The sequence below is a fragment of the Lampris incognitus genome, chromosome 10, assembly GCF_029633865.1.
Source record: "Lampris incognitus isolate fLamInc1 chromosome 10, fLamInc1.hap2, whole genome shotgun sequence".
In the NCBI taxonomy this organism is placed as follows: domain Eukaryota; kingdom Metazoa; phylum Chordata; class Actinopteri; order Lampriformes; family Lampridae; genus Lampris; species Lampris incognitus.
In genome coordinates this window covers 52,204,606-52,218,964 of record NC_079220.1, presented here as the reverse complement: position 1 = coordinate 52,218,964, position 14,359 = coordinate 52,204,606, and the positions used below count along the sequence as shown (strand labels likewise).

The 14,359-nt window shown below is 55.6% G+C and overlaps 1 protein-coding gene across 1 annotated transcript in view; it reads right to left on the bottom strand.

Annotated features, from left to right (window-relative positions):
* The window catches only part of LOC130119308 (adenylate cyclase type 9-like), a 45,031-nt gene extending 37,338 nt beyond the window's left edge, over positions 1 to 7,693 (bottom strand). Inside the window, 2 exon segments of the mRNA XM_056287765.1 lie at positions 5,877 to 7,224; positions 7,226 to 7,693. Of these exon segments, the coding sequence (XP_056143740.1) occupies positions 5,877 to 7,224; positions 7,226 to 7,693 (1,816 nt within the window).
* Positions 7,694 to 14,359: the final 6,666 nt, after the last annotated feature.

Below are 14,359 nucleotides of genomic sequence, written 5' to 3'. Positions count from 1 at the left end.
CAACACTGTTGTGGTTCCCTTCCCTCGCTTACACCCCACCCCACCCCCTACCCAGTGAACCCAAACCCAGCCCCTGTCTGCAGTACTGCACCACAGCTAATGGCACACGCTCCATTCCCCCCCCCGCCCCCCCTGTGGATTCTCCCTCGTTTCAGTCTTCCATCCCATGTACCCCGCCTGCCGGGGAGCAACCGCCAAAGTGGCCTCGTCTCTCCTCGTCAAGGTCACAGGTAGCGGCACTCGCAGCCCTCAGAGTAATGCTTCAGTCAAGTACTGTGCAATGCACTGACTGCCAAGTAGTACCGTCGGAGTGGGCAAGGATCTGCAGAAATACACGCGCATGCATGCATGCATGCATGACAAGCACGTGCATGCATGCATGCATGCGTGCGTGCGTGCATGCATGCATGCATGTGTGCGTGCATGCATGCATGACGAGCACCAGACAGCAGATTGCTCCCCTGGTAGCTGCCTGCTGCAGAGAGTCAGCTCAGGTCACAGCGAAGAGATACGGAGCATCTGACACCAGGGCTGTTTGCGAAGTTCTGCTCCACGCTTCCGTCCTTTCCCCAGTGCAGCCGATCAATTGCTGCTCTGGAAGCCTGAACCCCCAAATTGGGGACGGAGACAAACGAATAACAGCAACCAGAATACAAATGATCTCTCTTAAGTATTGCGCCATCGGTCGATGTGCTTTGATACCAAACGTGATTTAAAAAAAAACAGTCTTTCTTTTCGCTTCATCGCGCGTTGCACAGCCGCGGCAGGCCTCATTACGGGCAATCGCCATCATTTCCAACGATAACAAGGACCGGCGGGCAGCCGCCGTGTTTGGGGTTCGGCGATGAAGAGGGCCGCGCGGACGACACGACGATGGAGAATCGCTAACATTAATCATTGTGACCGGGGAGATGATCTGGTTTTGAGCGATTAGACATCTCCTGCAGAAGGGGAGGTGGAGGATCTGGGGGGGGTGGGGGGGGGTTGTACAGTCATCCAGCACGGCCTTGAAACTCAGCGATAAAGTTGGAAAAGGTCGCACTTAAAATTTCAGGGAGGAAGTTGAGAACACGTACGCCCCCCACCGCACCCCACCCCCCGCCCCCCGTCCCCCGCCCGTCTGGAGTGCGGGGCTGTGCAACCGCAGGAAAGAGCTGACAGGGGGCCGAATTAATGAACGCGCTTTTTTTTTTTTTTTTTACAGTGACACAAAAAAAGTCCAGCTGCTGGCATTCGGCGGCGGCATTTTTTTTTTTTCCTCCTCCCTATTTTCGACCCCTGGTTAGACGGGAATCTGTTGAGACAAGGATCTTTTTTTTTTTTTGGGGGGGTTTGGTTTTTTCGTCACGGCAACGGGCCCTAAGAGAGAGTCCATGTAGAGCTGCTAAACCACAGACTTACTGTGGGCCCCTGTGGAGCTCGAGAGAGGCGCTTCTGAGCTCCAGCTCTCCGCTTAAGGCCACAAACAGCTGCTGGTGCTGCTCGCCGCCGCCGGACCGGCGTCCTCCGGCCGAACCCTTCTGACGATGCCAGCTTAGCCTTCCGCCCGGCTGCTTTCATTTACAGTAACGGCATTACTGTAAGTACCGCCACCTGTTGACGGATTGTAGGAATTACAGCGGCTCCGTTGTTGGTGTCGAGCATGACACCCCCCCCTCCCCTCCCCCCCCCCGGCGTCGCACAACAGCTCCGTTTGAACCGAAGGACGCTGGGAGAGGAGGAGGAGGAGGAGGAGGAGGAGGAGGAGGATCTGCTGCCGGCAGGCCCGCTGTGATCCCGCTGCAGGATCACAGCGGCAGACACACAAGACACACGGGGCAACAGGGGCCGGGCTGACTTGCTGCTGCTGCCCCACATGGAGACGCTCACACGCCGAGACAGAGCGGGCTATAGCGTGCTCCGCTAGCGTGTCCTTCAGGTCTCCGCGCGTCGTTTTGAGGGGCTGTGCCGTGGCACGAGACTTTGTCAGACTGGCTCACTTGAAGCTGGACTACCGGATGAGGGCCCGGCCGGGAAAACCGTCACTCGTCCGTCAGCCGCCGGCTCCGGCTCGGCGGGAAGGGAACCTTACAGGATGCGCCGGAAATACCCAGCCGACCACCCGAGGCTGGACGCCACGAGACGGTGACACGTTACGGTGAAGCAGAAATGGCTCATAATTATACCAGGCAGCTAGGAGTAACACGTGCGATTAGGAGGACCCACGTCCGCCATCTTGGCCCCGCTCTCGGAAGTCCCATGGCCAAAAAATCCAACCCTGTTGAAGAGGTCCTGTATCCATAGTGCGAGGAGAACCAGGTGAACTATAAGAAAGGTCCATGTGTGCTTAGTCCACATTTTTCTCCCCGGTTGTGCTTGGCCAATTACCCCGCTCTTCCGAGCCACCCCGGTCTCTGCTCCACCCCCTCCGCCGATCCGGAGGAGGGCTGCAGACTACCCCATGCCTCCTCCCGTACACGTGGAGTCGCCTGCCGCTTCCTTTCACCTGACAGTGAGGAGTTTCGCCAGGGGGACGTAGCGAGTGGGAGGATCATGCTATTCCCCCCCCCAGTCTCCCCACCCCCCGCCCAAACAGGTGCTTTGACCAAACAGAGGAGGCGCTAGCGCAGAGACCAGGACACATACCCACATCCGGCTTCCGCGGGCAACACGGGGAGTCGACCGCCGATCCCCGTGTCGGTAGGCAACAGATGAAGTAGACCGCTACAGTACCCGGACGCCCCTGCTTGGTCTACGTCCATCCATCCGTTATCCGAACCGCTTATCCTGCTCTCAGGGTGGCGGGGGGGGGGGGGGGGCTGGAGCCTGTCCCAGCAGCCACTGGGCGGCAGGCGGGGAGACCCCCTGGCCAGGCCGCCGACACGGCCTCAGCCTGGACGTGCAATAAAATCATTAAAAAAAAAAGAAAAGGAAAATTGCAAAAAGGCCCAAAACTAAAGGATAACGACACATCAAACCGAATCCGAGCGTACACCGAGACGATGGCGAGGTCAGCCGTGCCGCCATCGTCGTCCGGGGGTCAAAGCGCTTTAATCCTGAGCGGCTGGGGAAAGCAGGGACGGGCCGCTGGCCGAATCTGTACTCGGATGTGATGTCACCAGGGTGATTTACACAGGCCGAACTGGACAGAGGGGTGGATGGGCTGGGTAGGTGAGTGGGGGTGGGGGTGGGGGTGGTGGTGGTGGTGGTGGTGGTGGGGGTGTTGCAGCACGAAAGCACAACTCCCCCTTCTGACAGCCAGCTCTCTCACCGGCACTGCCGGAATCGACGGGAGGAAGATAAATCTAATGTCGGTGTGCATTGAATACACAAGGCAGGAAAGAAAGGAGGAGGAGAACGACGGCGGCGTGGGGGTGGTGGTGGCGGGGGGGCGGGGGGGGGGTGGTGCTGTAAGGAGCAACACATTCATCTCCGGAGGAGAAAAAGAAGCAGGGGAGCGGTAGCGACTCGTAAATCTAACAAACGAAGGGAGAATGCAGGCCCCTAAATCCCTCCTGCTGGCGGACGAGAAAAGGACGCCTCACCCCCACCCCCACCCCCACCCCCACATCTCCACCCCTCGACCCGTCCAGCTTACAACACTCGAAGCCAGATCACTTAGATCCGCGCAGACAGGCAAGCGGCGGGGCGGTTTGTTGAAACAACAAGGCCCCCGTAGAGCCGCTGCTGTTACGCAATGTTGCCGTGTCCTCACCACAACATGAGTCACGGTGAGCCTGAAAAGGATGAAAATACAGTAACAGCGTGTCCTGGGGGGGGGGGGGGGGGGGTGGGGGGCTTTAAGTGCCTACGCTTAAGACGGAAAACAGCGTCGCAGTCTCACCGTCCGAGTGCGCGTTCAGATTTGTGCGTGCGCGAGAGAGCGAAACGGGAGCAGGAGGAAGGAGGCGCCGCTTCAAGGAGATGGAAGGAAGAGGGAGGGAGGGCGGGCGGGCGGATAACGTGTAAGATGGAGATCCAGAGATAGAGAGAGGAAGGAGGAGGCAGGATACGGAGGGAAGTGGAAAAGCGGGGGGGGGGGGGGGGGAGGGAGGCAGAAGGAGTGACGAGGGAGGGGGCGCGAGACGGCGACGGCGAAATGAAAATGGCACAAATGCCGGAGGACGGGCGCCGAGGGGCAGCTTAGAGGACACTGTTTTTGTGCTGCGCGGAGAGCAAAACTAAGCCACCTGCTCCACAAAAGATGGCCCGTTATTGTGTGTGCGTGTGCGTGGCATAAACCGACTCCAGGGGCAGCCTCTTCTGCGAAACACTTGAGGGGTTTGTGACAGATAAGAACCGGCTGGCCAATTTTTTTTTTTTTATAAATTTATTTCTGATTTTTCCCTTTTTTCTCCCAATTTAGTGGCCAATTGATCCCTATTTTAATTCAAACACCCACCCTCGTATTGCATGCGTTCGCCAACTGCATCTCTCCGGCCGGCAGTCTCGAAGGAAAGCGCCTCCCCACTTTCGTGACAAGGCGAATCCAAGCCGAACCACTGTTTTTCCGACACACACAGAGACGCATTCACGTGACGAACACAAGCCGACTCCGCCCCCCTCCCGAAGACAGCGTTGCCAATGATTGCTGCTTCATCGAGTCCGGCCATAGTCGGATCTGACGAGACCGGGGCGCGAACCCCGGTCCCCAGTGGGCAACTGCATCGACACCAAGCCGATGCTTAGACCGCTACGCCACCGCGGCAACTCGGCTGGCCAATTTAAGCCGTCTTGGGTTCAGACCACTGAGACCTGGCCACACCTGTTGACAGGGCTGGGATCTGGCCCAGCGCTCCGAATCGCACAGCCCAGGTGAAAAACACCCCCCCTCTCATGTTGCACGTAGCGTCGTGCGGTGTGAGAACGGGCACAGATGTTTTGACCTAAAAATACAGCTTACTACCGCCGCACGTGAGGCTCCAAAAGGGCGCCTCCGCCCCGTTTCCCCCGCAGCACCCTCGCACGAAGCTGCAATTTCATTTCCTCGGCGACAGGTGATAAAACATCAGCCGGCCTTGAATGATGAAAAGAACCATTAAGCCCACTTTTCGCTCCATCATGGCGATTTGCATGAACGCATCAACAAAAAGCTGAAGTCAGGCAGTTTAGAAGGGAGGGGGGAGAGAGAGAGAGAGGGGGGGGGGAGGGAGAGAGAGAGAGGTGATGATGACGGAGAGGATGGCGGTCGAGTAAAGTGGAGTCGCAATCCCCGGGGCTCAAAGCGGGGGGTCAAGTAAGAGAAGAGGACTCACACAGGCGGCATCGGGGGGGGGGGGGGGGTTTGTAACGGAACGGGGTGAACCGAGGGTAGGCAGGGAAAGGGCGAGGTAGAGGATGGGGAGGTGGCACCGAGGCTGTACTGCAGTCACTTAATACCAACACTACAAAGGGCGCCCTTCCAGACCTGCACAGCCATCAGCCCGTCTGTCCCGGTTATGATATATGATGCTAAAACCCCGTGCTGACCCTGACCGGTGCCAGTCCCCCCCCCCCCCCCTCGACACCGTTTTGTGCTTTGCTCCAACTAACGGCCCAGCCAGTATTTGAGTCCCTCAACAGGTGAGGGACTCAAATACTGGTTGCACCGGTGGACGTTTTCTCTCGGACTGACGTGCAAGCATAGCAGAACAAAAGCTGGTGCGCTTAAAGATGCATGGCCTCCTGATCTTAAGTGAGTGATGAAAGAATGGGGGGAGCAGCATTTCTCAGCAGTAAAAGCCCACTTGGCTTGTTAGGGTTTCACCCATAATTCTGTGTTGTCCGTACTTCTGTAATTCAGTTTAAGATTGGGTTTCGTATGTCAAATTGAGTGGGTGAGTAGCGGTTTGCTCAGATCGATACACCTGTGATTAGCAAGTTGAGCTACGTCTTACGTTTGTCTGTAGGACACGTACCTTTGAGCTGATCGGTCACCACGCTCTGTCCCACCCTCTCGTTGACTCGCCCATCTTCCCACTGGTAACGGTCGTCCAGGAAGCTAGAGGTGGCTTCCGATAGGTGGACTTTGCCAGCCACACCCAGCTGCTCCATCAGGTTGGCCAGGTTGACATCATTGGACCAGACGTCGAACTTGAAGCGCTTCATGCCCAGGATACCACACAGGACAGTACCTGTATGGACACCCACCCGCATGTTGACCATTTCTCTCTTTTCCTGGCAGAACTGTTCAATAGCCTGGATCATGCCAAGGCCCATCTCCACACAGCAGTAGGCGTGGTCCGGTCTGGGTTCTGGGCAACCGGCAACACAGTAATAACAGTCTCCCAGAGTGCTAATCTTCTCACAGCAGGTTAGCTCGCAAAGCCGGTCGAACCGCCCGAATAAGTCGTTGAGCAGTCCCACCAGGGCATGGGCCGACTTGTTGGCAGACATTTTGGTGAAGCCAACAATGTCCGCGAACAGGATGCTGACAGGCTCCATGCGCTTCATGTTGAAAGGTCTGAAGATAATCTGGCCTCTGGGTATGGAGTTTTTTTTGCGCTTGTTATTTTTGGGGCTCGAGATCGCAGCCGCCGCGCCGCTACTGGAGTAGCGTTTAACAGAGCTGTCACCTATCTCCTCATCCCCCTGCTTCATCAGTTCATCAGCCACTATTCTGGGCATGACTGAGTGGATCATCCGCTCCTTCAGGGCTTTTTCCACCTCCAAGTCCTTGCCGTGCATGATAGCTTGGCCAACCTTAAGGAAGGTACTGCGCGAGCGCGCTTCGGACATGATGAACAAATGAATGCCAATGGCATGAGCACACAGGTGGAGCAGGGCTTTGGCTGGGCCGAGCCAACTAAGCGTGTCCCAGTCTGACTGAAAGACTAAGCTCCAGCCCGTACTGGTTTGGGTCAAGTGCCACCAACCCAGACCCTCAAAAAAGATGGAGTAGATGAGCCCCAGTAAGAAAGAGGCATACAGGCGAATATGGAGAGCACTGTATAGCAACAGGAGAACCTCCATACACAGAGAGAAGGTCCCTACAGGAGATAAGCATGGGGCCAGGGAGCTGTCAGCAATAATCTTGTCATGAGACATGTTGTAGTCGGGCCCCATGCCGCTGGAGTCTTCTACTTCAACCTCGGGAGGGAGCGCCTCAGAGTCCCTGAAGCCTGGTGTCTGGATCTGGGGGGCCAGGGTCAAAGCGAAGGTGACAAGCATGAGCAACAAAGAAGCCTGGTTGTAGCAGCGGCAGTAGAGCTTAGTGAAGGTCAAGAGGAAAAGGAGGAGGCAGACGAGGAGGAAGGAGGCGGCGGGGGAGGAGGAACGCTTTCCTGTCACAGCGGGAAGGATTCACAGCAAAGTACAATCCCCAGAGGAAGCTTGCCCCAGCCAGGTAAAAAAGCACATAGCGAAACCTTCGCCGGGTCTGGGGGAAGCACCTCTCCCTGCACGCTTCCTCCAGGATGGACGAGTCAAACTTGGGGTCCCAGAAATGGCCGGCAGATCTCTCGAACAGCTGCGGCATCTTCTTTTGGGATCGAAAGCTCTTGACCACAGGCCTTCTCACCGCCCCGGACTCTCCGGAGCTGCAGCTGGAGGAGATGCTGTATTTGCAGTGCTTGGAGCCCCCCATGAAACCTCCGCCGAATGAACCCAACGGGCCGGCTCCGTGCTTGTGTTTCACGCCGCTGCCAATTCTCACGGAGACGCCCCCCTCTCCGCTGGAGTCACAGCTCACTTCTGTGTTGTGAGGTAGCAGCTTCTGGTGCTGGGGGGATGCCATGGTGCTTTTCAACCCAACCAAGCTGTCAGCCGAATTACGCGGATGAGACCGTCAGGGGGTTTTAATGGCACAAAATTTGAAAAGAGAGAGAGAAGCAAACCCCCCCCCCAAAAAAAACTTATTCAGCAGGAAAAAGCTGCTGTACTGGCCGTGCGGTAATACTACCAGACAGGACTGAAATGTTGATTATTGCCCTCCGTGACGTCAGTCTCTGCATTCTCTACTTTCCCGTATGTTTTGACGCACTCGAGTCTGCCGGGTTCACCTTACCGGCGGGCTCGTTGCAGCGGAAGGTCCGGCCAACGGTTCTCGCCGTTTTTGACCCTTTCGGGAAAAACCGCTGGAGGAAGTTCAAAAGATCTGACACGATATCGACTTCCAGAAGGAAGGGTTTACAACGTCATAGGGTGCATCATCCATCCATCCATCCATCCATTATCATCAGCACCAGAAAATCTATCCGGGGGGGGGGGAGAGGGGGGGTCTGACTCTTCGGTGCTTATCCCCGGTTAGGAAATGCCCAATTCCGCTGAGTGCTGCCGGATTGCCCCGTTTCCGTCCATACCTGCTCCTCCGCGAAACGGCCGAGTAAGGGCGAAGTGCGCAAGGCGTTCACCTCCGCGCCCGCCCGGACCCGATGGTCAGCAGACTCCCACAGCCCGAGCGCCACTTCATCCCCGGTGTCCTTCCCCAGTCCAGACGGAGACCTTTCGGGATCGCTGGAGAGCCCTCGGACGCGGAGCCAGCGCTTTGGTTAGCCACGTGCTTTTACGAATATACAAGCGGGGAGGGGCGGGCGCGTGTCCGCGCGCGCGCACACACGTGTGAGCTTCCAACTTTAAGGCGCAAGATCCACACAAAGTCCGCCAGCCCTTAGTGAGAATAAGCACATGGTGTTTGCGTCGGGGCCTAAAGCGCAAGGATTCCCGCGGACGCGGCCCCGTCCTTTCCCTGAGCGCTTCCTAACAAAAAAAGACGTCCGCGGACAGCGCCGGAAAAAAGAAAATCAATTCAGCTCCATTGGTAGATTTCACGTGTCAGCGGGCACTTTGGGGGGGGGGGAGGGGGAGGCGAGCCGCCGGCTGTCATCGGTCGATATCACTTTGGCAGGCTTATCATTCACCGACCACGCCGAATCCAGTCTGATCCCCCTACCCGGATGAACCCCCGTCCCCGTCGCCGTCGCCGTCCCCGTCGCCGTCGCCAGATTTCCGACCACACCGGTTCTGGGATTTCAGGCGTGCGGGGGAAGTGACCTACATAGTGCCGCTTTCCACGGGAAAGAAGTTTGCCCGCGCCGAGGAGGAGTCGCCCGCTTTAATGGCAATCGACGGGCGCGTGGCCGGCCCGGCTAATTGGACGCGGTCGGCCGCCCCGCGCTGCCCCGCCTCCGCGCACGCCTCATTCAAACGGTCCCGCAGGGAACGGCGCGAGCGTTGCCTCGATGCGTCGACGTTCATTGTGCCGCGCGGGCGGCCCGACGCCGGACGAGCCTGCGAGCAGCCCGGTGATTAGCTCGGGACGCTCGGTCGCCCTCTTCCCAGATTCCCGCTAAACCGACGTCCGGCGTCTCGTCGCGCTTTATTTCCGGTTATTCGGGTGCGAGGTGGGCGCCGCGCGCGACAATCACAACCACCGCGCGGGCGTGGTTGACAACGCAGTCGCCGCCGCCTCCATCTTCTGTCCAAAAAATGCCCCCATCCATCCGCGAGCATGCGCCCTGTATGAGTGTGCGTGCGTGCGTGCGTACGCGCCTGCGCGCGCGTGTATGTGTGTGGCAGGCAAAGAAAGGGTTGGCTAATAAGAGGAGGGGAGGGGGAAGTAGGGAGGGACGCGCACGCACTTGAGAGAAAGGGAAGACTGAATGGGTGGCGAGCACGCTGGCTGTTCGGGGTGGGGCGGGGGTCTCTCTCTCTCTCTCTCCTCTCGCTCTCTCTCTCTCTCTCCTCTCTCTCTCTCTCTCTCTCTCTCTCCTCTCGCTCTCTCTCTCTCTCCTCTCTCTCTCTCTCTCTCTCCTCTCGCTCTCTCTCTCTCCTCTCTCTCTCTCTCTCTCTCTCTCTCTCTCTCTCCTCTCGCTCTCTCTCTCTCTCTCTCTCTCTCTCCTCTCTCTCTCTCTCTCTCTCTCTCGCTCTCTCTCTCTCTCTCTCTCTCTCTCTCTCTCCTCTCTCTCTCTCCTCTCCTCTCGCTCCTCTCTCTCTCTCTCTCTCTCTCTCCTCTCTCTCTCTCTCTCTCTCTCCTCTCTCTCTCTCTCTCTCCTCCCTCGCTCTCTCTCTCTCCTCTCTCTCTCTCTCTCTCTCCTCTCTCTCTCTCTCTCTCCTCCTCTCTCTCTCTCTTCCTCTCTCTCTCTCTCTCTCTCTCTCCTCTCTCTCTCTCTCTCTCTCGCTCGCTCTCTCTCGCTCTCCGTTTACACTTGGTTTTAAAATGCGATTTTTATTTTATTTTATTTTTTTTGCGATCGGATCACAAGTGGGAACGACCACCAAAACGTTTTGTGAACCGGTTGCTCAAACCACTTGCCGAGGTGGTCTGGGACGCATCTGATCTCATATCGTCTGTAGTGTAAACGCTGATGCGTCCCGATGCGTCCCCGATAAGGACGTAACTGGAAACCTTCTTCTCCTTCTTCTTCGTCTTCCTCGTCTTCTTCTTCTTCGTCTTCTTCTCTCGGCGTAACCAAATCTGATCATAGGTGGTCGGCAGGACGCGTTTGGAGACGCATGTCAGACGCAGGTGTAAACGGCGACGTGTATCGCTGTCCACTTGTGATCGGATCGCCCAAAACACATTTTAAAGCCAAGTGTAAACAGGGTCTCTCTCTCTCTCTCTCTCTCTCTCTCTCTCTCTCTCTCTCTCTCTCTCTCTCTCTCTCTTAACCGTTGTGCACGCGCCTCCACACCTTCGGACAGCTCGGGAAGGCCGCGAGGCCTGCTCTTCATCTCCCCCCCCCCCGGGGGGAGGGGAGGGGGGGCTTGTCGTCTCTGGGGGCGGTGGGTCGATGCGTAAAGTAGGCAAAGCAACGGGTTAGCCCGATGGCGTGAGATCAGTGCCCCCTTTTTAAAAAGCGCCGCCCCTTCTAGAAGACCACCGTGTGCATGAAATAAGAGCAGCGTCGCGCCAACATGTTCCTGATGACGTCTTCTTCTCCATTCAAAGTAACGGCAGTCAGCGGAAGTGACAGGGTGCGTGCGTGCGTGCGTGGGAAGGATCCTTTCGAGTGTCTGAGGAGGAGGAGGAGGAGGAGGAGGAGGAGGAGGGGGGCACACTTGAGAATCCCCCTGTACTTGGCTTGGATGCTGGGAAATGTTAAGCTATCTGCTGTTTTACACTGCATCCTTGGTCGACAGGAGGTTTGATGTTGGACCTGGAGCCAGTCAGTCTGTGTTCAGCTGCAGGGGCGGCTGGTGCCAAAAAAGAATTGGGGGGGGGGGGCGCAATTTACCTTGGAGCAGCACACCTGACAGCAGCTTTAATGCCCACACAGTCACAGAGTTATTAAGGACAATGCAGCCTACAGATTTTATCGGGGTTCGATTGACGGTCGAGAGGAGGCGTCGTGGGGGGGGGTGTGAACATGATTGAACGCCACGAGAATCGTCCAATCACATTAGATCAAAAGACATTAAAACAATACCAATTCGCTGCCAGTAGAAGTGGGCGTGTCTGGGGCGGCACAGAACTGCGCCCCCTGGAAAATCTGAAGAAACCAATCAGACAGCAGCCTCAGGTCACCTGCTCGCCACAAGTTTGAGGGCTTACGTCATGGATGTACACATCCATGGCTTACATGAGGTATGGGTTGGCCGGCGCCCCTCACACAGGAAGTATATGTATTCAGACAGGAAGTATATGTATTCAGACAGGAAGTATATGTATTCAGACAGGAATCAACCAAACACCATTTGAACCAATACTTAATGGCTGCTGACAGAAGCTCACAGACTGAAAAAACACTTTTATTTCATAATCACTTGCATTACACAACTAAATTATATTTAACATGTGTAAGTAGATTTTCATCTCTTGATATTTGAAGGGGGGCAGCGCCCCAGCGCCCCGTACTGGCCAGCCGCCACTGTATGGCAAGTCTGCCAGCAGCTCTGCAGAGAGGACACCAAGGATGTCTCAGCGTATTGTTGTGAAAGAGATGATCTTCGGTAGGTTCCCCAGGATTTGCCGAGGATTATTCAACAAAGGGATTCGTTTACAACCCTGATTTGAGGTTTTAGTATTTGGGAATCCTGAAACGAGGACTCGGACGTTATGAATAATCAGTAAAGTAACTTTTAAAGTATTTTTTGTTGTTGCAAAATGTTTCTCCACAAATATATTTAAAAGCACAGAAGTCAAAAAGATTTTTTTTTGAAAAAACGCTCCTTGTCACATCAAAACTCGACCCCCTGCAGAAAGACGGTTCCGGTAGTTAAAATGGACGCCGTCAGAGTAAATCTCTGTTGGACGTCTTACATGGAGGCTAAATGTAATTTGCTTGCAAAAAGCTCCGATAAAGAGTGGTTATTTGATATAAGAGGGCTCCAGTGGTTTGGATATTTTTGATCAGATAGTGATTCTTACTTCTCCGTGTGCCCACAGCTACAACCCAGATACCCATCACGCCGCCCAGCTGACCCATTAGTAATGATCGCAAACACCCAAAGATTGATGGAGGGAAACAAACCTGCATCCCACTGGCCTTCGTTCAGGGATAGCAATCCAGGGCCGGCCTGCTGGGGGGAGGGGGGGGGAGCCTCGCTGTGCAGAAACGTTAAGGGGAATGAATACACACACGCAATCACACATGGATGTGGAGCGTTTCTAAAGGGCGCGCAGAGGAAGGCCACACACAGACACGCATGCATTCACACACGCTCGACACACTTCTCATCTGGATGTGTGGCAACAGACCAATAGCGAGGGACACGTTATGTGGTCTATGGCGCCGTAGTGATGACGAAAGTGGCGTGTGCGTGTGAAAGCGTGCACGCTAGCATACACTCCCGTGCACACCTATGCACGCTACGACTCGCCGACACGTCCACTCGTTCGCACACAACAGTCACGACAAACTGTTGGTGCAAAGCAGCTGTAGGATGTAAGGGGCCCCACCAGTTAGTCCATCCAGATAGCTAGCTAGCTAGCCACTACTGTGCTTACAGGGTGAACTGGGATATGCATATAGATTAATACATGTCCACACGGCGTGCAACTCGGCCACGTGTCATGGGGGACCGCGTGTATGCAGGTTTTCATGTAATCTAACATGACACCAGCTGATTTCACTGATTAGTGAAATTAGAGAGAGAGAGACAAAGAGCGAGAGAGAGACAGACAGACAGACAGACAGACAGACAGACAGACAGACAGACAGACAGAGTGAGAGACAGACAGACAGAGAGTGAGAGCAGACAGACAGACAGACAGACAGACAGACAGACAGACAGACAGACAGACAGAGACAGAGTGAGAGACAGACAGACAGACAGACAGAGAGTGAGAGACAGACAGAGAGTGAGAGAGACAGACAGAGAGCAAGAGACAGACAGACAGACAGACAGACAGACAGACAGACAGACAGACAGACAGACAGACAGACAGACAGACAGACAGAGAGCAAGAGACAGACAGACAGACACAGAGTGAGACAGACACAGACAGACAGAGAGCGAGAGAGACAGACAGACACAGACAGACAGACAGACAGACAGACAGACAGACAGACAGACAAAGGGAGAGCGAGAGACAGACAGACAGACAGACAGACAAATTCAAATTTGACAGAGACAAACAGGCAGAGAGCGAGAGATAGACAGACAGACAGACAGACAGACAGACAGACAGACAGACAGACAGACAGACAGAGAGAGAGAGAGAGAGAGAGAGAGAGAGAGAGAAAGAGCAGAGAGCGAGAGAGAGACAGACAGACAGACAGATTGACGGACAGAGATTGACAGACAGAAAGAGCAGAGAGAGAGAGAGAGACAGACAGACAGACAGACAGACAGACAGACAGACAGACAGACAGACAGAGAGAGAGAGAGAGAGAGAGAGAGAGAGAGAGAGAGAGAGAGAGAGAGAGAGAGAGAGAAAGAATCCGGTGGATAAATAAAAGCGGTCCCCTTCACACTTCCGAGCAGTATGACTACTGAGTTCCCTTTTTCTTTGAGTCAGCCTTCAGTGTGCTTTAAGCAGGGCCCGGGCCTCGAACCCAGGACCTCACAGCAAGAAGGTCCTGGGTTCAAGCCCCGGGGTAGTCCACCCTTGGGGGTCGTCCCGGGTCGTCCTCTGTGTGGAGTTTGCATGTTCTCCCCGTGTCTGTGTGGGTTTCCTCCGGGGGCTCCGGTTTCCTCCCACAGTCCAAAGACATGTAGGTCAGGTGAAGCGGCCGTACTAGATTGCCCCTAGGTGTGAATATGTGTGTGTGTGTGTGGGGGGGGGGGGGGCTGTGTGATGGCCTGGCGGCCTGTCCAGGGCGTCTCCCCGCCCGCCCGTCTGCCCGCCCAGTGACTGCCGGGATAGGCTCCAGCATCCCCGCGAGCCTGAGAGCAGGATAAGCGGTTGGGGGTAATGGATGGATGGAGTCCATGAAAATAACCACGACCTATCACCATGCCCAGTCAATCAAAAGTATTTATTCTTTATGATCAAGCTTCCAAAATTAGGCTAAAATTT